At 41.5% G+C, this 23980-nt stretch overlaps 1 protein-coding gene across 1 annotated transcript; it reads left to right on the top strand.

The window, feature by feature from the left end:
* Nucleotides 1-1314: 1314 nt before the first annotated feature.
* On the top strand, nt 1315-22064 carry galnt17 (polypeptide N-acetylgalactosaminyltransferase 17; the record flags this gene model as incomplete). Its single annotated transcript, XM_083913564.1, has 11 exons — nt 1315-1569; nt 2742-2925; nt 6916-7082; nt 14260-14434; nt 15216-15413; nt 16042-16159; nt 17317-17502; nt 18207-18344; nt 18677-18772; nt 19195-19356; nt 21930-22064. Exons 1-11 carry the CDS (start codon nt 1329-1331, stop codon nt 22062-22064), a joined length of 1800 nt encoding a protein of 599 aa, XP_083769690.1. The 5' UTR covers nt 1315-1328.
* Between the last annotated feature and the right edge of the window lie 1916 nt (nt 22065-23980).

Genomic DNA, 23980 nt, shown 5'->3' with positions numbered 1-23980 from the left:
AAAGAAGACAATAAATAAAGTCAAAATAGATACATGTAAAGAACTTCAATTAAGATGCGGGCTATACTGTTATAAATCTTTAAAAAGTCATGTAACTCATCTGTGGTATAATTACATTTCTTAGTATTGATAATCTGGATAGACTCAAAATAGTTACGGAATTCAAATTTGAAGGGATTAAAGTTTGGTAGAGATTTGGAGAATTTAGCTTTATGGATATGATGCTTCCCTTGAAGAACTAGGAAATTGACAATCCACTGTATTGTTTTGTCTTGGTTTTCACAGCAGGTAATGATGAATATTCTCTAATAGTATAAAATTGGCTGGCAGGAAACAGACGCCCTACCCACCATCCCCTGACTTGCTGTGAAGTAAAACGTCACCGGATCTACTCCACGTTTTCCCTGCGCCCTTACCCAGCGCTGTGTGGGAGAATTAGAGGAAATAACAAGGCACAACAAACAAGAAGGGCGTGCAGAATAACAGGAAAACGTTGGTATGTAGACTACTGACTGAATGAGGAGAAAATGTGAAGCAAAACGCGAAATCAGGACGTAGCCTATTGCTTTGCTGCTGCTGCTGCTGCTGCTGCTGCTGCTGCGTTCCCGAGCATCCTCTACCTTCACCGGAGGATGCTGCATCTCCTGAGCCGCTGCGACCTCTTCATAATCTGTGCGGGCTCTTCAATTGCATCTCACTGTGAATCTTACAACGTGTGACGGGTGGAAGATGATGTGCGAACAGGCTTCCGGGGAGCAGAAAGGTTGACTGAACGTTCAGAAGGGTTTTCCCTGAGCATCTGCGAGGATTTTTCTGCGCGCAATCCTCTCAGTCGCATCACTGCCGACTTCTGTTAGGCGCAAAGGAGGAGAGAACAGGCTGACTTGATCATCTCCACTGTGTTACATTATTTATCTGTGGTATCTGTTCCTCTAGATCAACACGCGCCGGTGTCTCTGTCTTACATCTTCCGTGCATGATCCTAAACACCGGCTTCAAGCGGCGTTAACACGGATGAAAGCCGATGGCCAGGCGCCCCAAATTTCCTCAGGAGGGGGACGCAACCTAGAATAACCCCGGTGCCTAATGGTAAGAAAGCAGATTCATGAGCAGCAATCAGTGCAATGGCTCACATTTGCAGTATGTTTCAGTTGGTCTTTGCGGCTGTTTCTCGATAAGGTGTCGACTTAACGCTTGCTGGATTATCCCTGCAGCTTTCCGCACATCGCAAACCGAGGGAACCCTGAATCTGTGACACGTACGGCTTCTCTGGAGACTCCCCCTCCTGTCCCACGACCACTCGGAGTCCGGACACCGGGGACTTTTTAATGGCTTTTGTCTTCAGAAGATGGAGGGTTTTACTGGTGCTGAACGTACTCGCGGTTGCTGGGTTCATGACTTTCTGGGCCAAGTGCAACACACGCAGCGTCCAAGCCGCCGGTCCGGATGCTCCGGCGGACTGGAAGAGGCCCCGGGGCAACGGGACGGCGCAGGGGCCCAGCATCAGCCATGAGGTGCTGCTGAAGAGGCTCAGCTCGCTGGAGGATGTGGTGTACAGGCAGTTAAACGGTAAAGAGCAGTTCAATTATATATGAGTGTGGTGTTCCTTCCTTTTCCTTGATTTTCTCTTGGGGCCCTGACATAAAAAAGTGATTAGGCGCAGAGGGAGTTCCTTAATATTGGCTAAATGCTGTCAGTAGAAACATCTATAGAGCCAATGCATGACCTCACACTCATGAGCAAACACCTGTCACAATATTTCAGTCATTGTTTTAAGAAATTATACACTGCCTGCTAAAAATCTACATTCACTTCAATGACCTGTGAAGGAAATGTCTTCAACTCTTATTTAATAGTTAACCTCTGTAGCTAGGTGGAACAACAATGACATGTTAATGCATTTACAGTAAAATACTAACTGTAAGCTTGAGGTCAAATCGTGTTTTAGATAGATGCAATGAATGACTACTTTTTTGCTGCAAAAAATGCAAGGTAATCCTAAATTTAGGAAACAAATTCCAATATTTCCCCTTTTTTTGGGTCATTTTTCTCCCCAAAGAAATACAACAAACAAGTTTCAACATTTCAAAACAGTTATTTCCCAATTAATGACTTGTCCCTGAAGGATGTCTTTCTTCCATCTAGAAGTTTAGAGGTCAAGGTCTACACCGGATCAGAAGCTTTAGGGATTCCCTACTCAGACGCTTGAACACAGCCCAACACCTTGAAAGCTATCACTTTGATTTCTCTCTTCCATCCGCAAAAGTGCCCATTCACGCTCAGAAGAATTATCCTGGAAAGCAGATGAGTCGAACTCATGTTTCCTTTGAGGAGAATCTTATTTTATCCCTAATTTAAAACAGTGAAAGCCTTGAAGCTTTACTCACAGCTTGAAGCCTAGAAATGAAACAAAGTGTCTCATGTCATGTCTCTTTCATCACTGTGTATGCATGAACTACTGACTACAGTAAGAGTAAGCCCTGGAATAGGCCTATTTGTGTGTCCCCGCCTGTATATTCAAGGTATTCTTTGTGAATCTGTGCCACATTTGTCATAGTGTGAATTCAGCAGATGTTCACCTGCTTTGACAGCTACTGGCTATATACTGTATGTGCATTTCAGCTGTGATGAGGAGGCAGGCTATCATCTGTAAGCCACAGAGTGCCATACTGAGCGAGGAGAGTAACTCAGTCACACTAAAGCATCCTGACATGTAATCTTCTCTTGTTTGCCTCGCCCAGGTCTGTCCAAATCACTGGGCCTGATTGAGGGCTTCGGAGGTCGGGGTAAAGGCGGCCTCGCTGCCACGCTGTCACCAGCTGAGGAGAGCGACGCAAAATACCTGAGGGAGAAGTATGGCTACAATGCCTACCTCAGTGACAGAATCTCTCTGGATCGGATCATACCGGACCATCGGCCCAGCAAGTGAGTACACGACTGGTGGATACACTTTTAAATTCAGTTTTCTAGGTTGGGTTCACGACAGTTGGTCTGTCTCTTAAATTTATGCCTCCGCCCAATACCGTGGAGAGGAACGGAATCGTGTTTACTACCTCCAGTGTGTTTACATGCACAGCAGTAACCTGAAAATGGTCTTTCCCCGGTTAAGTGAATAATCGGATTATTGAAGTTCACCCCGTATACATGAGAAGAATGGGAAAATGGCGCGAGTAACTCGACCTCGGTGTAGTAGGTGGCCCTTTCGCCAACATACAGCTGGTCGGAATACAGCTTTTTCCCCCCGGTTTACCTTTATCAAAATCACAACTTGTAAAATGTGGGAAAATGGCCGACTTTTTGGACAGAATTACGACCGAAACGGGTCCTCTTGATAGTGATGATACATTCCATGGCAAATCCTCCCTCGGTTTAAAGGAAACGCTTGTATTGTTGTTTTTGTTTTTTCACATTTTGTTCAGCACCTTTGCTTCCTTGTTTATTCTATTTCCAGGTCAAAAACTGCTGCAGAGTTGGGAGGGAAAGTTATAACCAATGGAGCATGCGCAGACGGGAAACACAATAATACCCCGGGAACGCAATTTACATGCATGAATACTCCGATTAAAGTTATCTAGCTCTGTTAACGGGGTCTGATGTTTACATGACGTTTGAGAAACCAGAGTATTGCCTTCACCCAAATATAATCAGGTTTTTAAACCGCATGTAAACGCACTGACTGTTGTAAAATTACATCCAAATAATTCATCAGCAACATGTCTTCATTGGTACTACCTTTTCAGTAAAAAGTAGTTCCAATCAGTGACGGTTCACCATTTGCATTAACCAGACAAACCGCTGGTTGTTTAAGGACATGTTGCTGATGAATTATTTAAATGGAGCATAGTTCAGGCACAGCACGGAAGTCCCACTTACATTAGCTGATCGCCATCCGTTGTTTCATTGATGCGTCACAATAACTGGATCATTCACAGCTGTGTGGTAATCAGTGGACTTGTTTCATCCAATCAAATTCACACGGGTGTACAATACAACGTGTAACTTTTCACTTTTACTCTGCTGTTGTGCTCCTACTTATGTGCTATATCACAGGTGTTGCTGATTTAAACAAGGTTTGATGTCTAAATGCTTCGGATTACTTTTGTAATACTTAAATTTCGTATTGTGTCTTAGTCGACTAAGATTTCTTTAGTCGATTAGTCATTTTTTAATGCTTTACTCATGCTGAATGAGTTATTTCCAAACGTACTGTATGAGTACATCCCTGGTAAACACAAATTTTAACTGCTGCTTGTGCATGATTTATAGATAAAGATAAATCACTTAGTCGACAACACTGTACAAGTGTTAGTGGACCAAGATCTGTCTTAATCGTGGACAGCCCCACATGCTACGCCCTTCCACCAAGTTTCATGAAAATCGTGCCCGTAGTTTTTCTGTAAAATTTCAAAGCTGAGGATGCATCATCTCTAGAAAAGACGGAAAACATGCTGACATAATGGCATCACTCACTTTTTGCAGTGCACATTTAGTGTTAGATTGTATGCACACCTTTCCCTTTGAATCTCTCTCTCTCTCTCTCTCTCTCTCTCTCTCTCTCTCTCTCTCTCTCTCTCTCTCTCTCTCTCTCTCTCTCTCTCTCTCTCTCTCTCTCTCTCTCTCTCTCTCTCTCTCTCTCTCTCTCTCTCTCTCTCTCTCTCTCTCTGCTTCTCTGCCTCTATACTCTCATATTTGATGAAGCTGCACTATCAGACTGGCTATCGATCTCCAGGCATGCATGCAGGGACACACAGGTCCAGCCACGCACACACACTCACAGAGGCCATCCTTGAATTACAGTTGTAAAAGGTACATTTCAAATAATGCTTGCACATCATTTATGAATGTGCACATGTCCATGGGTATGCGTGCATCAACTCGTGCTCTTCCAGATAGTTCTGTGCAGTATATTAGACCTGCATGCGTGGTGCAGATTCTTCTCCATAAATGTTCCTTTAAAGAGACTTTTTCTGGCCAACATTGCTGGTTAAGTGAGTAACATCTCTACTCTTTGAAAGTAAGTGATGATGAGAATGCCCTCGGCCCATTGCTGCCATCAGCTGTGTGTGTGTGCATGTTGGGGGTTGTAGAGTGGAGGGATTAGAATCCAGCACTCTCATTTGTAACTCGGGGGGTCTTTTATGTTGCCGGGATCAAAGTGGTGTGTGAAGCTTGTTGGGGTGTGATATTTTCAGGCTTAGCAACAGCATGTAAGCTGGAGTCTGAAGAGTCTGCTATGTTTGGCTGAAGGTCCCTTTTCACTGCAGAGCCCGAGGTGGCGGTGAAACGGAAGAGAGGGAGGCAGTAGTCTAACAGATGACGGTAGTCACCGGAAACATGGCAGTTTCTCTTTTCAGAAATATTACATTTATTTGTCCTGACATGCATTCCCGAGCATAAGAGTTGGCTAATACGCAGGCACAACTGATGTTTAGCTCATCGTGCGTATTAATGTATATATCGACTAATAAGTAACAAGAAACTGCTGTACAGAAATACCAAAAGAAGAGCCATTGGCTGATGAGCTCGCTCTTCTCACAGCCACATTTAGATGATATGATGCAGTTGTACTTGTAATGTGACAAGTTCACACTCTCACACTTTTAATCGTTCATGCTGCTACACACTGCTGTTACTGGTTACACTGATTTGCACCATCCCTCCCCCTCCTGTTCTTAACTGCTATTACCATAATTGCTGTGGCATCTCTTGCCTTGTACATTATGTACATATTTTTATATCCGTGTGATATGTTACTGCTGGCTCTTTTTGCTGCAGACACCTTGGGGTTTTTGTTGTTAATAGGTCTCTCTCACACTGTTGCACTGCTGCTCAGTTTCATCTGGGGAGACTCTTTAAACACAGTGCCTTTTCTGCAGCTGTCTGTTCCAAATAAACTCTTTGAATGAAGTGTCTGTGAATAAGGACTGGGCGATAATTTCATATGATCATTTATTGATTTTCAAAGGGAATCGTATTGTAATTAAATCATATATTGAGATATCGTGTTATACAGTTATGTCATCTAAATTGATAATTACAAACCCACGCTGAATCATATTTGTCAGAACAAGCACTAAAGTTCTCAATAAAATGAAAAAATACTCAGTATTTTTTATGTATGCGTTTGATATTCACAGTATTAGTATATCAAAATAGGCTTCAGCATGTGGTTATTTCATATAGATTTTTTTTATTTATTGACTTACCAGAGAACATGCTATATCATGATGTATACTGCTGCAATGATTGATATCAGGATAGAAGATTTTGTCCATATCGTCCAGCCCTATATATTGCTAATACATCTATTCCATCATTATGTTTATAATATATATATCATTACATATTTTATAATTCAATAAAATTAAGTTCTGTAAAACCTGGGTTTTCTAGGGTTTCTTGTGAGATATCTTTAACAGGGGAAAATTACTGGTGACACTAACAACCATGTTGGCATCTGTTTTGGAGACACTAAAAAAGTGTCATCTGACCTCATGCGTTTTCAGGAAAACTCTGGATTTATTATAAAATTGCTTGCAATTAACATTTAATCCCAATCAATTATTGAATAAAGGAGTTCAGACAAGAAAAGGAGTCTCCAAGAGCCAAAGCCTCACCCTGCATATTCCTTCTTCATTAGAGCTGCTTAAACAAAACATAAAAAAACAGGCCTCCAATTTGCAACAGACACACAGTGAATAAGCCAATTTGGTAGGTTGAACAGGAAGCCATATGTGATTTTCCTTTCTGCCTCAGCAAACAAGATGTCAGCAGCACCATGGAGGCCGTCTGGTCTTTTACAGCGATGATGTAGGATGAGTGGAGCGTGCAAAGCCCAGAATGCAGGCTTCGCAGGGAGCCATGGAAAGGTTCTACTTTACAGATGGTGTGGTGTGTTTGCGTGTCTCTGTGCAGATGCAGAAAGGTCAGCTACCCGAGAGATCTCCCCCAGATTTCTCTCATCTTCATCTTTGTCAACGAGGCTCTGTCGGTGATCCTGCGCTCGGTCCACTCAGCTGTCAATCACACCCCGGCTCACTTGCTCAAGGAAATCATCTTGGTGGATGACAACAGCGATGACGGTCAGTGGAAATGAAAGACTCCTTTCCCGAATCCCAAATGAGGAAAGTGTCTTTTACTCCTTTTAAACCTGTTGTAATTGTTTTATGTTATAAGAGTGAAAGACAGCATCTGTCTGTAAAGGTTGATTAAGAGAATACAGAACAACAGGAGTATGAATAAAGGCTCCCAGCAGACCTCTTGGTTTGATACATGGCCTGTACTCTCCTGACAATAAGGGGGGAAGCAATAAACCAAAAGTCAAGCAATTATTTAGTATCCTTGTAATTATTTGTTTTTAATTTTGTGCCATAAAAGTTTCTACTGAAAAAGTGACACTAAGTGTATTTATTAATTGATATATTGTGCTGGTATTAAAGTGGACCTATTACGCTCCTTAGTTTCAATCATATATATCTTGTTACATGACCAAAGTTTCAAATAATGAGATAAACGTGTTTGTGTCTAACCACCCATGAGCAGATGTGCTCAGGATACAGACTGCTGTTAACACCTTCTTTTTTGCAGACAGTTTCACTTTCACTCAGAGAAAGCTGTAATATTTGATGCCTGCGTTGTTCGTTTCTCCCTGAATTGAGGGCACATGCACATACATTCTTAAAACTTCTAAGTTCAGTATTTTTAAGTATTTAACTTTAATGTGACAACAATGTGGCCACCAATCTCCCTAATCTGACCTGGGTTCACTGAGATCAAGGGGTGGTTCTGAGCAGTTACCGGGCAACCTGCGGAGACTCCGGAAGGTTACCGGTCCCCGCCCATATGCAACAGAGAGATATGCGTGCTGTGTCAATTTGGTCATCCAACTCTCCACCACAAAGTAAATGTTTCACAACGACCAACATTTGTCTTTGCCTTTGAAAAAACTAGGCCAACCATTCAAACATATTGGCTCCTGCGGTTCATCCTAAATTATTCTTAATCTCATCTGTTGCATACAAGAGTAGGAATTAAAACAGATGTCACACTTACACAAATATAACGCCTGAGTTCATACCTTTTGCATGTCTGTTCCTCGTGAACATGCTGATACGTTGCTCCCTGATGTGTTGCTGTATGGGACAAAGGCATTAAACGTATAATATGGCTTTGTTGGCTTGCCAACGTGATGAGCATCTCCTTGACAAACGTCTTGGTCATTGCTTTTGAGGAGCAGCAGTTGTTGAGGTGACTGATGGTGTCGAATTCTTGCAGGGCAGACAGGCAGACTGAGGCGGAGCACCGCAATTGGATGTCACGGAAGAGGTCCCTGTCTTATTTATTGGGCAGTGCTGCCAAGCCGGGCTTTGTGAGATGAGGGCACGGAGAAAGAGGCGACAGGAGGGGAAGGCAAGGAAGCCGGCAAAGTAAAAAGTAGGGAGGAGGTACAGGAACGATAAAGAGCAAAGTGTACTGGCGTTGGAGAGAAATTAGGGAAGAAGGGAGGAAACTAAAGAAAGAAAGAAAAGGTTGAGGAGTGAAGATGGCAGAAAGGTTTGAAAATAGGCGAGGTAAGAAAGGAGAGATAAACAAAAAGAGAGAAACGGAGATAAAGAGGCATCAGAGAATGAAAAGAGAGGCTGAAAGAGCAAACCAGGCTATTAGAGACTGTGGCAGAAAGAGAGAGAGAGAGGGAAAGGATGGGAGGCAGAGAGGCTCTAAGATAAATGAGGTCGGACAGAGAGAGAGCAAAGCAAATAATAAGGAAGAAGCGGGAAGAGAGATTAGATAGTCAAGGATTTAAAGGATACGGCTGCAGTTATTCTATTTTTCTTATTGTCAACAAATGTCATGAAAATACCTAAATGAACAATGCCTTAGCCTGTCCCTCGCCACTCGCTGGCTTCCATACCCTGTCTGTTTCACTCAGCCCAGGGCCCATTGGTTGCTACTGAAGAGTGTTGCAAACATATGATTTCAATTTTTTAAAGGGTATATCATAAGAGATGGACATTTATCAGGGACTAGTTTTAGTTGTGATTCAGGTTGTTAATACTTTTGCAGTTTTAGTATTATTTTTACTGGTAAAAATGACCATGTTATTTGCTGAGATTTGGCAAGATAGTTAAAAACAAGTGTAATGGGGCAAGACACAGCAGCAGTCAAACCCATCAGACAGGCTATAAACAAACACAAAGGCAAAACGATGATTACACAAATGGTCAGTGTAAACATCCATCACAGTTTAGACACTGACTTTTGGGTTCAACTTTGGTTCAACTGCCTCTCACAGAGGGAAAATAATATTCTATCGCACAGCTATTCCACCAATCAAAATACCAGAAATATGGGAGTTCTGCTCTGAGCTCTGGGCTGGTGGCGCTTGTTCTGGCTGGCTTTAGCCTGTGTGAGTCAAAGGGTGCCCAACTATACTTCATATGTGTAATTCATGGCACAATTCAAATGGGATAAAAATGTATTGTCTCTCATTGTTCACTGTAATGAAAGCAGTGAGACAGTGCAGCAGGGCTCGTTGTTTTGTTTTAATAGGTTTTGGACAACAATGGAGGTGTATGGCTCAAAGGGATAAGAACAAAGGCGATACTTGGATCAAGTTATTCATGGGATTTGTCGAAATTAATAAAAACTATTATGAGGAACATGTTGAACACCACCACCTCTCCACTCCTTTTTCCCTTCAAACTGTTGGTTGGCTGACAGCCAGCTATCCATCCATCCCATAAGGGAAGAAATTGCAGCGGAGCGGAGTGGAGGCATGCAAACAAATAACACTTACCTCTCTCACTGCCTGCATGAAACACTCAACTCTGTGGCCTCGAATTGTGCACACCCAAGTGTGTGTGAGTGACATTTTGTGTGAGAGTGAAAGAAGACACAGCATGGGAAATGAGTTTGTGATCAAGAGAGTGTGTGGGTGAGAAAGAAAGAGACAGAGAGAAAGAGATGAAAAAAAACAGAGAGCATGAGAAATGTGTTTTTTGTTTAAGGGAATTTTTAAGTGTGTGTGTGTGTGTGTGTGTGTGTGTGTGTGTGTGTGTGTGTGTGTGTGTGCGTGTGTGTGTGTGTGTGTGTGTGTTAGTGATGCAGAGGAAGAAGGGTTGCGAGTGTTTGTGTCCGGGGGGGAAAGGCTGATGAGTTGATCGAGAGATCAAAGTTGGAGCGGTCTTTGACGCTCAGGAAGCTGCTCTCCGTTTGGTGTTGTTTGGAGTCTGTTGGAGCTCAAAATGGCTCCACAGGGAACAGGGAGAGCATTTGTCTGCCTTTCTCTTTATAAAAACTGATCATTGTATATTTGTGATGGAGCTTTACGTTGGTGATGTGGCAGCGCCTTTAAACAGTGACAATAGTTGGCATACATCAAAGTGGTGATCTTTGTCAGTCCTAGATAAGATAATGGGAATATCATCCTAATAAACTAGGGGAATAATTGTTGTGATGATATTTAACATTTGCCACAGCCTCTTCTGGTACTAGGGCTGACGTCTTCTGGTCCGTCTTGTGACATCGCAAGAATCCTGCTGCCGTTCTGTTGCTCATATGAAGAGACAACGAGGAGCTGCTGTGTGGTGAACAGTGAACAGTAGCATTCATCCCAGTAACTTGTTTTCTTTGTGAAACTACAACTGGATAAGAAAGGATATTTACAATCCTTCCTCAACGTTACAGCAAGTCACCACTGTAGTCAAACAAACTCAATAAAATACCGTACAGTAGTTCAGTGTTAGCTTTTCCTGCTTGGGTTTCCTGATCGTGGTTAAAAAATCCCAGGGGTAGAGGCTTTTATTTTGTCTCTGGTGCTAACCTCCGTCCCTGCACTCAGCAGCAGAACCAGGACTCGGGACTCTCTCAGGACTTCTCCTGAGCTGCTGTGAATATTCAAACCTCTCATCTTCATCCGCTTATCCAGGGTCGGTTCGTGGGGGCAGCAGCTTTAGCAGGGGACCCCAAACTTCCCTTTCCCGGGCCACATTAACCAGCTCTAACTGGGGGATCCCAAGGCGTTCCCTGGCCAGCGTGGAGATATAATCTCTCCACCTAGTCCTGGGTCTTCCCCGAGGCCTCCTCCCAGCTGGACGTGCCAGGGGGCATCCTTACTAGATGCCCGAACTACCTCACTACCCACTGGCTCCTTTCAACGCAAAGGAGCAGCGGCTCTACTCCGAGTTCCTCACGGATGGCTGAACTTCTCACCCTATCTCGAAGGGAGACTCCAGCCACCCTCCTGAGAAAACCCATTTCGGCTGCTTGTACCCGCGACCTCATTCTTTAGGTCATGACCGAGCTTTCATGACCATAGGTGAGGGTAGGAACGAAGATTGACCGGTAGATCGAGAGCTTTGCCTTCTGGCTCAGCTCTCTTTTCGTCACAACGGTGCGGTAGAGCGACTGCAACACCACCCCCGCTGCTCCGATTCTCCGGCCAAACTCACGCTCCATCATCCCCTCACTCGTGAACATGATCCCGAGGTACTTGAACTCACTTGGGGTAAGGACTCATTCCCTACCTGGAGTAAGCAATATTCAAACCTTTATGTCATAAATTCGCATCGCTGCCGGTGTGAATAGTGCCGCTGTCATTCAGTCTTTCTCCGCTAACATTCAGTCTTTTACCGCCCTTTGACAGCTACCGGGAATTTTAAGGTGGAGAGTCTTCTTTAGTGTGTGAATTGAGGTCCTGAATCAACCGAGCCACCTTAAATGTCAAAATGACAACAAACTTTGCGTTATCGTCTTTCTTCAATGACGTCAATTTTAATAATGATCGGATCTTGAAGTACTCAAAAAAACTGTATGAATGTCAACCAGATTATTCAAACTTCAACTATTCTTTTTTTCTCTCTTGGAGAAAAAAATTGCTGGATCGCTCCGGTAGCACTACATCACTGAGACTACCAGCATTTAAAGCTCAAGTCGCCATCACCCCCCAGAATGCATGCTGTGTCGATCACATGTTCTGGTGAGCTCAGTACTGTCTGTTAAACTTCTCTCTGTGCACTGTAGACGATTTAGCTAATCAAAAGATACACGCCGATTGTTTTCCCCCATTGATCAATCTAGCATGACCACATACAAATCAGTGAAAATCGGGACAGGGAAATTAGGGGCGAACAGTTAAACATATAAAAGTCAAAACTCAATACTAAAATGTATTTGTTCTTGAACATGAAGTCAAGTGTCTGTCATCAGGGAAAAGAAACTCAATGACTGCTGTATGTAACAGTGACATCTGTCGCTCCTCCGTGCCAAATGCCAAATTCTTTTCATTGTTAAACAGTTAGTGCCACTCCTATACATGAGTTATAATATAAAGAAGTCTGAGAAATGAGGTTTTGACTCACAGGGATTACTTTTAGATAAGTTTACCTCATTATTTGAAGCTTTGGACACGTCAATATGAACATCCGACAATGTAACATTTTATATATATGAAAGAAAATAAGAAAAAGCTTATTTTCTTTCATAGGTCTCTTTTAAGATTCTATAAACTATTCTTATTTGTACTTTTATAACAACATCTGGTTTGCCAGCTGATGATAACTTTATACCCAAGTATTTTAGAAATACCATAATTACAATATGATAAATATAACTAATTTGTAGAGTTATAGTTTCTTAAATGCAGCAGGTTAATTGATTATGCGGAGCCACTCACACACAAAAGAAGGGTGTAATTATTCCAGTGGCATGCTCCAGACTACATACAACATTCACAGGTTTATTTCACTGAAACAAACTAAAAATAAATGCCACAGTGGCTAATAGCACATGGGTATGAAGACAATACTTTCAAATCATATCTAAGATCTTATTTAAAAGAGAACTTACATTTTGAACCACATTAAAATAATAGTAAATGGTAGAGTGTATTAATTAGTCAGTAATACAGCCAACAATGTGTCCGAGGTGACATTGGTGCATGTTTAAGCTTGAGCTTAGCATTAAAGATGATGTAGTTGGGTTGTAGGGAAAGGGGGTAAAGCTCAGTAAAACATCAAGTTAAGTGTAGGTCTTTCAGTGTTCTTTCAGTGTTTCAGGGTTGTATTATTTTATTCAATTGTTTCAGAGGTAAGGAAGAAAAGTATCAGCAAGCATGTAAACAAAGACAACATGTTGATCAAATTTGTACGGCGTATGTATTCTTCTATCTTATGTGTGACATGTTTTTGCACCTAACTTGTGGAGTCAATCATATGTAAATTTGATCAAGGCATCTGTTGTCTGTGCTTGTGGATGCAGGTGGAACTTTTGCTGCATAGAAGTCATTTTGACTGAGGGACTGGCTTTTTTCCTTGACAGAAACAAGGGGTCTCCCATTATAATTGGGGCTTTGGATGAAGTTCATCAATTGTTCAAAGACTGCCTCCAGTGAAAATCAAGTTTTTAACCTTATTAACACGTCTATATGTTTTTTTTTTAATATGCTACAAGTCAACCCTGTCAACTTGTGGAAGGGGAATTCCTTAGCTTAACTATGGCAGTGGTAGTGGGCTGTCCTTTAGGATCCTGAATTTCTCAATGAGGGAAAAGAGTTGATGTGCTTCCGGACTCTTTTTTTTAGCATTTTTACTCTTTTCTGGGGAAACCATGATAAACAGGTTCTAAACATAGCAGAGTATTAGGAGGATGAATTATTATTTTTTTTATCCTCTGTGGCGATGCCCATTCCAACTTACACTTTTGGTGATGGATTGAAACCCTCCTGGAATTTTCTAAATATAACATTTACATTAAAACAGTAATCAGCACACTTTACTGTCATCTAGATTATCCCTAACAGAGAGTGCTCTATTCCTTTTTATATTAGACTGCAACTGCCAATTGAGTGGAGAGAGAGTTAACTAAAGAAATTGCCAATCATGCGGATGACTGGTAGAATTAATTAAACAATTAAGTGTATTTTCTCAGGGTTAGGGTTAGGGTTAGGGTTAGAGTTAATAATAATAGTAATAGTAAGTCAAATAATGTCTGGGGGAAAAAGAAGGCTGGAATGCTGTTTCAGTCATGGAATCAAATGAACTCTCTCTTGAGCAAGTTAGTTAGGAATGCTATATAGATAGAGAGCTGTAGATAAATGATCTGTTCTTTTACTCCCTTTATTTTAGAGGTCAAAGGTCAGCGTGTGCTACTACTGTGCTGCAGAACTGGAACTAGCAGGTCTTCAATATGTTGCTCAAGGACACCTCTCTAACCATCACCTGTCGTTTTGTTCCGTGCGTAATCTTAATTTACTGACTGCAGAGCAGCTGAAAGGACCACTGGAGGAGTATGTGAACAAGCGCTACCCTGGCCTGGTGAAGATTGTTAGGAACCAGAAGAGAGAAGGACTGATCCGAGCCAGAATTGAGGGCTGGAAGGTGGCCACCGCCGAGGTTACAGGATTTTTTGATGCCCATGTGGAGTTCACCCCATCCTGGTGAGTAAGTCTGGCATTTTAGGATCCCCTTCTCTCTTTTCAGGTAGAATGCACTTCACTTGGTCACATGAACACTGGAATGCACTATTGCAAACCAAGCAGTGTACGACACATTGAATTACAAATCAAGATAAGATAACAGCAATAACAATTATACACTTCATCTATCCCTTTTAAAGGAAAGTTACAAAATGCTTTACACAATCATTGACGGAGAGGACAAAGAATAGCACAAGCAGCATAAACTGAAAACACCCAAAAAGCAATTTCACACTTGAGAAGTTTCAAGATAAGGGGAGAAGGAGAAGGGTTGAGCTTGTAGAATCAGGTTTAAAAGACACCATAGGACATATAGCTCATCAAATAACAAACAAAATGTGAAGCAAGCAATACAATAGGATGCTGCTCAGAAGCCCGTTCATAAAAGAACATTTCATGAAATCATCTAAAAGATTAAACTGATTGGGCCCAGAACTTAACACTCGACTGCTTATAACATTTTTGCCACATCCAGCTGACACCTTTTTGTAGGTCTCCTACTCGTTTTCGCTCAGTGTGTACTCTGGAGTATGTACACAACCTAGTTCACTCAGCGTAAATAGACACATGCTCTCTAGAGTTTGCACTGAACTGAATCAAATAGAATTAGAAATAAAGTTGGTGCAGCTTGAGGGACCTTAAAACTGACTGAAGTGTATGAGAGAGTGTGGTTCTGAAGAGAAGCTCTGTGCCGTCTATAAAGTAAAGTGTGTACATGTGTATGTGTTTGCACTCTCTTCAGGGCCGAGCCAGTTCTGGACAGAATAAAAGAGGACCACAAGAGGATTATTCTGCCTTCCATTGACAACATAAAGCATGACACATTTGAAGTGGAGCGCTACGAGAACTCAGGCCATGGCTACAACTGGGAGCTGTGGTGCATGTACATCAACCCACCCAAACAGTGGTGGGATGATGGGGACATATCTGCACCTATCAGGCAGGTCAACTTCATTTATGTAAACATACACAAACAACAACAGAATGCAACAGTGGACATAGCCTATGCATGTGTTTGCTTTAAAGCACGGATGAGGTTATGACATGACAGGCAGATTCATGTCTGCATTTGCACATAGACACAGACTTCCCTTTATCAGTTCTTTACGATTTTCATCCAAAAATACCAGTATTTTTTTTGAGAGTGTTGTACACTGTTTGTGTGTCCTCACAATATTCTTCCTCTTAGGATGAGTGAGGAAAAAATGAGGGGCTAATGACAAATAAGCTGCTGATCGAGTACCAGACTCCCTCGAAGTAATTAAAAAATGTTTCAAGTACAGAGTGTTTGTGCTGCAAATGGGATTTTTATAATCTGATTTTCCCCAGGATATTTGCGTTAAATCAGATTTCCATCCATTTTTTGAAATCCAAAATAAACAATCAGATTTTTTTAAATAGATAATACATCGCATTTACACATGCACAAAAATGTACAGATTGACCTACTGTACGTAAAATCATGCAATGCCACATTCACACAGACACATTCAGCCAGAGGTTCTGATTTATATTTAAAAAGCCAAACATTCACTTGTTTTCATATCGTTGTGTTTTCCTCATCGCAGGACTCCTGCCATGATTGGCTGCTCCTTCGTGGCAAACCGCGACTACTTTGGCGAGCTCGGCCTGCTCGACTCGGGCATGGACGTCTATGGAGGGGAGAACATCGAACTGGGCATCAGGGTTTGTGTGTCACCCAGTTTCCTCTTGTCCCTGCTCCCTCTTTACCCCTGTAGGTATAAGTAGAGCAGTGGCCACCGTAGCGTGGCACTGCTGATGAATGAGGCCCCATTAAGAGTCCTATAGGACAAGTCCTACGTTTGCAGCTCACAGCAGGGCAATGGAGATAAATAGGTCACATCGAGCGGCAAGGTTGGGAGTTTGTTGCTGTACATTTTTTAGAGATTGGAGAGTCTATTGTTGTTCTACGGGGTTTTAAAGTTGTTTTTGCTAAAAGGCAAAGGAAAGAATATCAAACTTTTTTTTTCAAAGATCTCTATTAACATTTAGTCAAATTACTCTGTAATGTGAAAGGGCTGACTTGTAGTGCACCTCTGTACCTCAACAACAAATTTCAGCCTCTTTTGGCACTGTTGCAAAGAAGCAATCACAGCTGAAAGCATGTAGGCCTACTTGCTTCATGTCAGCACATCTAATCAGGGACGTGCACAAACATTTTGAGGGGCTGTTGCTCTAACCTTAAAAAAAGGCAATTATGTAATAATCAGTTAAAAACAACATCAACCCTTCACATGGGTATCAAACCCAAACATCAAAGTATGATACAATACAGCCAACAGGGTGCAGTTCATTCTGCAGTGTGAGGGAGGTTTTTGATATCACCCAGCAATGCTTTGATGGTGATGTCAGCGGTAGCATGCATGCTGGTCTCTTTATTAAAGTGAATTGGTGATGAATCACGCTCATGCATCAATCATACATCAATTTTAGCCTAATTTCACACATAATACATGATGGTGGAGGTACAGAAAAATTGAAATGCATGCCCCAAATTTCATGTTTAAGAGACCCCACAAAATTGAAAAACGTTTTCAGGGACCCTCATGTCCTATTAAGAGGAGCCAAGCTCCCCCTGGCCCCCTGACTAACTGGTAAAAAAGTCAAACATCCAGAGAGAGAGATTTTTCCCAGGAGCTGATGGAGACCAAACCAGAGCTAAAGGGAGAGGGGAGAGTAAGCATTGGACTTACATTAATCAGGCAATGAGAGAAATGGAGGAGTATATTGTGGTGGTTGTGTATCTTTTAGCTTGTTTAGATATTTTCTGCTCTCTAATGGCCAAACAAATTTCCCTGCTCTTTAACTCCATCTACTTGCAGGTGTGGTTATGTGGAGGCAGTATGGAGGTGCTGCCTTGTTCTAGGGTGGCTCACATCGCACGGATGAAGAAACCCTACCACAGTAACATAGCTTTCCACACACGCCGTAACGCTTTACGCGTGGCTGAGGTCTGGATGGATGAGTATAAGTCCAACGTCTACCTGGCCTGGAACATCCCCATGGAGGTGAGAGAGAACTCCTGCAGAGAGGATGCTGCTAGGCCTGTTTTATAAAGGGAACTTTACCACGGTGACTCCTCACGCCAACTGCTGTGCTCTTCTTCTGTTTATTTCACATAATCGATTGGGGCTGTTGATGGAAATACAAAGAGCAACCCTCAATGCAGGGCAGATAATCTTTCAGTCAGATAATCAGCTGTTTTGAATAACAATTGTACAAACTTTTAAAGACTTAGTCAAATCCTTATTGTACTAAGAATCAGTAAACAATGTTGGGAGGTTTGGATGAAAATTGATAATAATAATAACAGTAAATACTTATTCTATTGGGTAAAATATTAATTTTAAAGCCCAATCAATAACTAATTTGAATCTAAGTGTCTTAAAAAATTACATTGTGAAGCAAATTTAATTTGGAAAAAATAGACGGGATGGGAAAAAAAATGCCCTAGCGAAGACTGGGACTATATACAGATATAGATATGCTCTTCCTGTCATATGCTTATTAAAGTTTCTAATGGAATTTGGAAATTGTTTGAATTGTTGAAATGATTTTATTTTATCTTTAGTTCTTGTGTTTTTTCTGTGTGATATTGTATTTGTCTAAATTACATCATATTAAGTGTGCTGTATGTGTCATTTTCCTGTATTATTATTATTTCAAGTATTCATGTAGAACAAATGCCCAATGACTCCTTGTGCTCTTGCAGAACCACGGTATTGATTACGGAGACATCTCTCAGAGGGTTGCACTGAGGAAGAGTCTTCAGTGTAAGAGCTTTGATTGGTACCTGGACAATGTTTACCCAGAGATGAGGAGATACAACAACACGCTGTTCTACGGCGAGGTGAGTCAGCAGTCAAACTGACATGAAGGAGAAAGAGAAGCTTTTGTAACTAAGGTTTGGTGTATTTGCACAAATGGGAAAAACGTGAGCCAAATAAATCCTGAAGGATTGTTGTTTAAAATATCTACCTCAGAACAGAACGTCAGCTGGACGGCTCGTAGGGGTCATTTCCATACACACTGACTGAGCTGTGTTATTGTAAAGTCGTACAGCATTATAAAAAAATTTATTTGGATCCATCAATTTTTTTATCTTACACATAGCACCACATACACAGTAATACTGACTGGCTGACTGACTGGTCAATTTTTAAAGACCTTTTTTGATTTCAGATTCGTAACTCTAAAGCGAGCCACCTGTGTATGGATCAGGGTATGAAGGAGAACCACACAGCCACACTGCACCCTTGCCACGGATGGGGTCCTCAGGTACAACATGGACACCAGACGCTCAACCAAATGGCCACAGAGTGCATCTCTCACCACTACCTTTGCCTCTCTCTTGGAAACACACACAACTCATTAATATCTTTCACTAGTGACATGATTTACAGCTGTGTTCCTCGCACAGGCTCAGCTGAAATCCTCAGAAGAGAGAGCTCTGCTGTCGAGATAAAAATGTTTCTGTGTTGCACTTTTTGTGCTGAAGCAATGAGTCAGCCAGTGTCAGTTCCTCAGTAAACAGAGGCTTCAGATGTGCAGGTCTTGGTAAAATGTTGTATGCTTACATTTCTATGTTATTCCTAAGGCAGTGGTCCCTAGAGTCAAATTTCTCAAAAAATGAGGGTATGTGCCGTGTTTATGATCCCGTCTGACTGTTGTTTGTGCTGTCTCTGTATGTTTTCCCTCAGTTAGGACGTTACTCCAGAGAGGGTCAGCTGTTCCTGGGCCCTCTGGGCAGCACCGGGGAGGACACTCGTTGTGTGATCGATGATCAGATCAGCAGCTTTCCCCAGCTCCTCAACTGTGACAAGGTGACCAACATCAAGCAGAAGACATGGCATTTCTCTCAGGTGAGAAGTAGAAATAATCAGTGAAACGTCATTTAAAAAAGGTATAAAAAGGTCATAGTACAGTATGTCATAAATAGTCATAAAATGTCATGTTATATGTCATAAAAAAATGATTAAAAGGTGATAGTATAGTGTGTCATAAAGAAGTCCTAAAAAGCCCTAAAAACGTCATATGTAATTTAAAAAATGATACGTCGAATTACCGGAAGTGAACAAGCCGCCATTGCTGCAGCAACGTCTCCCTCCAGTATGTGCACGATTGAATCGGAGCAGTAATTATAGGTGAACCTTTTCTATAACCTTCACAAACCTTTTCCTCATGAAGAGTACTTGTGATTATTTACCTCCATCACTGATTAACCCAGATACTTGACGTTAACATTGTGTCTTTAGGTTGCCCTAGTTAGAGCAACTTACGTTAGATTTCACAAAAACACTACATTGAGTTAATTTACTCAGTGCGACCACGACCTTGATAGAGGCGCCTAATGTGAGCTAGCTAAGCAGTGTTAGCTTAGATTTAAGCTAGGCAGCCGCATGCTATTCATTGTGAGATTGACAAACGTTTACCAAAACTTAGCGTAGGGTGACCAGACGTCCCCAATTTCTACTACTGTCCCAGGTTTTCACTGTGACTGAATGATCCGAAAATGGAATATAGGAAAAAATGAAAAAACTAAATGTTGACCATAGAACACGTATAGTAGCGCACCCTACTACTCGCACAGGCTAAAGCCAGCCAGAACAAGCGCCGCCAGCCCAGAGCTTAGAGCAGAATGCCCATATTGCTGGTATTTTGATTGTAGCTTTGTGGTAGAATATTATTTTCTCTTTATGAGAGGCAGCTACAGCTACGAGATTCTTTCATTGATCTCATGCATCCATTCCTTCAGCTATAATACACACAGCTGAAATATCACTGATATGACTGGCGGGCCAAAGGTGTTCTTGTAAGTGTTACTATCTATCATCTTTGTTATATGTTAAAGGTTGAATATGTAGAATCTTCATTAAAAGATATATTTTTAAAAACAAATACACCCATGGGGTGTTTTGAGGGGTACAGAATGAAAGTATTGCTTTTCCATAAAAAAAATATATTTAGTCTGAAGTAATATTTAAAAAATGTTTTGAGGGGTTTGACAATGACTTTCTCTCCCGTTCGGTTTCCATTGTAGCAGCCAATAGCGTTGGGCGTTGTGGGTTGCCAGGGTTGTCTGTTGTTGGGCGCAGCTACTGTAGGCTGGCACTGGGTGAAATGGAGTTTGCCAATCCTGCAGCTGCTTTGGCGACTCGATCAAGGGGACGCTATTTGTCCCAGCAGCTGAGTGACTGGAGGCGGGGGAAACCCAGAGTCAATATAGGCCAAGCATTCACTCCATGGACTGAGATTTTTGTTGTTGCGACTGCGATCTTTAGACACTAGATGGTGGTGGTGATGTACCAAAAGTTTAAAAATTCTTCTGTTCAAAATGGGCTACATATTATATCCAGTTCAGTTAGATCTGGTGAAGACAGGTAAACGTGAAAGCAAATGAGCAACGCATCTGTTTGGTTGTTGATGAACGACAGAATTCCATTACGGCCTTTAGAACATTTTATTCTTCACAGGCTAGGGCAAGCCAGTGGAGACACATAAGGCTATATTTCAGGCCTTTCAGAAAATTTAAATTTTGACTAGAAACAGACAATATTAATACATTGAATTTTTTTTTTTTTTTGAGGAGATAGTTTTGGAGTTCAACTTAAAATGTCAGAAGATGCATTGTTTACGTTTCTGTTAAAAATGCACTTCCAATAAAATAAGTATTGGCAAAAACCAGTTGCCTTTTTGATGTTGAGGGGCAGGGGGTGTTGTCAGCAGCTGTTTGCTATTTTCCACCCACAAACTGATTCAACCACCTTAAACCATACATGTACCCCAAGTTGTCGTTCAACATGTGGCACTTTACTCTTCCCCACATCTTGTGAAAATCATGTGGTGTCAGGAGGAGGCCTTAGTTTGGGTGAAGTATCTGATACCTGTTCATTACAGCGGATTTTATGGATGTTCTTGATCTCAGCTACTTTGATCAGAGGAAAACATCTCATTGTTAATCAATTCCTTTTCAAAGACAAAAACACTGCATGTTTATACGCCTCTAAACTGAAAGAAATATCTCTGGATTTTGTCTCAAAAATCTGGTCACCCTAACTTAGCATGCTGTTGGGAACAAAGTCCCCTCTGTTAATTTTCTTGATCTCCTGGCGTACATCTGCAAACCCAGAGATATAGACCATAGACAGGGGCACTCTTCATGAGGTAAAGGTTTGTGTAGTTCTAAGAAGAAAGTAGAAAAGGTACACTTATAATGACAGCTCCTTTTCGAGCGTGCGCATACTTGGGGGAGAAATGGCGGCGCTGCTAGATGGCGAAACACACAAGTGGCTTGCCGGATTCGTCTATAGTATGTCCTAACATGGGTCTACATCAGGCCTGGGTCTTGTTACATCTTATCACACTCTCATGTGGTACAGGGACCATCAGTTAAACCTGTTTAAACCAGAATGTTGTCTCTCCTCTGGCCCTGCAGAATGAATCCATCATAAATCGAGCCACGGGACGCTGTCTGGAAGTGGTGCCAGCTAACGTTTATTTTGGCCACCTACTGGTGCTGCAGCCCTGCTCCGGGCAGAGGTGGACCATCAAGAACACCATGAAGCAGTAGTCAACTGGCCAATTTCGCTGGGACCAATGACGCTCGAGGCCATTTTCAAGAGCTATAATCTTCTCTGACCTCAGTTCGGATGGAGGACAACTGATGAGGCACAGGCTCCTTGTCTTCTCCAAAAAAGATGGAGATGGTTAAAAAGAGATATGAACTGTAAACATCTCAGTGACACAACTTTGTAAAAAAAAAAAAAAAAGGAGTTTGTTTTTTTACAAAGCGGACGTTTAAGCATGAGGACAGTTTCTCTCTCTCTCTCTCTCCATCTGAATTTGACAAACTTTCAGTGTGACGTTGCCATAATTCATGTGCCACAATGTTTTTACGTTTAAGGGTGGAGATTTGATCAGCCAAAAGTGTTTTCTGTCAATCGTGTGGGGTGGGGGGCATTATTCCATTTTATATCATGTTAAATGACATATTTACAATGTGTAAAAGAATATGTAATATGCACTGATTAGAATTCATTAGTAGTTTGTAATAGGCTTTATTAGTGCTTCATCGAATTACCTGGAAATGGAGTGCTTTTATGACAGGCATACATTTGAGTGAAACATTAATTCCCCAAAGTGATTTTTATTTTCTTCTTACAGAAGCCTAGATCCTGTAAATATCTGTAATTGGAAGAAAAAGGCATTCACAATAAATAATACTTGGTGTGTCAGAGCCTTTTGTTTTGGCGGTTATCGTAAATCATCTCAGAAATCACATTGTCGAGGGCTACTGCGCTAAATCATGGTTTTATATGTCGTGGACGCGTTTCTCTTTTTTATCATCATTTTTACTCAAAGCATTTGAAAGCACCAAATGCAGTACATCTTGTAGCATGATTGTAAGTACTGTATGCACATGGAGACAAAGTTAGGTTGAGCTGAGCTGAGTTATTCTTTTATCTGTTGAGTGCCATAACTACTGCAGACGGCCAAAACTAAGAGGCTGCGTGCGGCCTGAAGCACTTTTTTGGACACAGAGATAGAACTGCAGACCATGACAGGAAAATTGAATCAGGAATGGAAGAGTGCACAAATGTATTGATTGTGGAAATGCTGGAGGCCTTTGAGGCGGGTATTATTATTGTATTCAGATGTATATGATGTCATATATTTAATGAATTCAATGTTATCAGTTGGATTTTTGCTCCCAAGACTGTCTTCCAATAAACAACTGGTTTCCTGTTTTTTGCGTGGTAACTGTTTCTGATATAATATAATTCTGTTTGAATTCTTGATGCATTGACCACAGTATGGATTTTGTTTGGTCAAACTGAGTTTTATGTCATTTGTTCTTTTTTTAGTGACATACACAGCCTGTAGATCAAATTTCTTTGTGCTTAAACTGTGTTATTGTAAAGGACCACAACCATATTACTACCGCATGTCATTGACTTCCTATATCACCATTCATTTTCATCTGATAAATTTCACAAATGTGAAAGTACTCCATTCCTGTTTTTTCTGGACTAAAAAGTAGCTACCATGCTGGGCTACCATGCTTTTTGACTTTTTAACTGCTCCATTCATTTGTGTAATTTTGGACAAAATGTTTTTCCCACACTGTGAGATTTGCCCTTTAAGTCGTCTCCAAAAATAGATTAGATTTCACCCTTAGCTCCCAGCTGCATGGACTCGTGAACACCAACTTTGCTCATGAATAGTTTAATCACATATCCTTTACAAAAGTAGTACACCTGAATATCACATCAAGAGACTGTACTGTAAATGGAAAGTTATGGATTCAATTTCGTAGCAGCCATGTGTCCTGTGAAAAGTGTCCTTGAACCAGATGCTGAACTCCTGCTTACTCTCACTAAGCTGCTCTGGATGAAGCATCAGCTAAAAGCTTAAGATGTTAATGAAACAGGAGGAGCCTGCTGGGAGCACAAGGGACTGTTTCTAGCGGAGAGCTGGAGAGGGTGG

Source organism: Echiichthys vipera (assembly GCF_963691815.1).
Source record: "Echiichthys vipera genome assembly, chromosome: 5".
Lineage (NCBI taxonomy): Eukaryota > Metazoa > Chordata > Actinopteri > Perciformes > Trachinidae > Echiichthys > Echiichthys vipera.
This window is presented reverse-complemented; position numbering and strand designations above follow the sequence as displayed.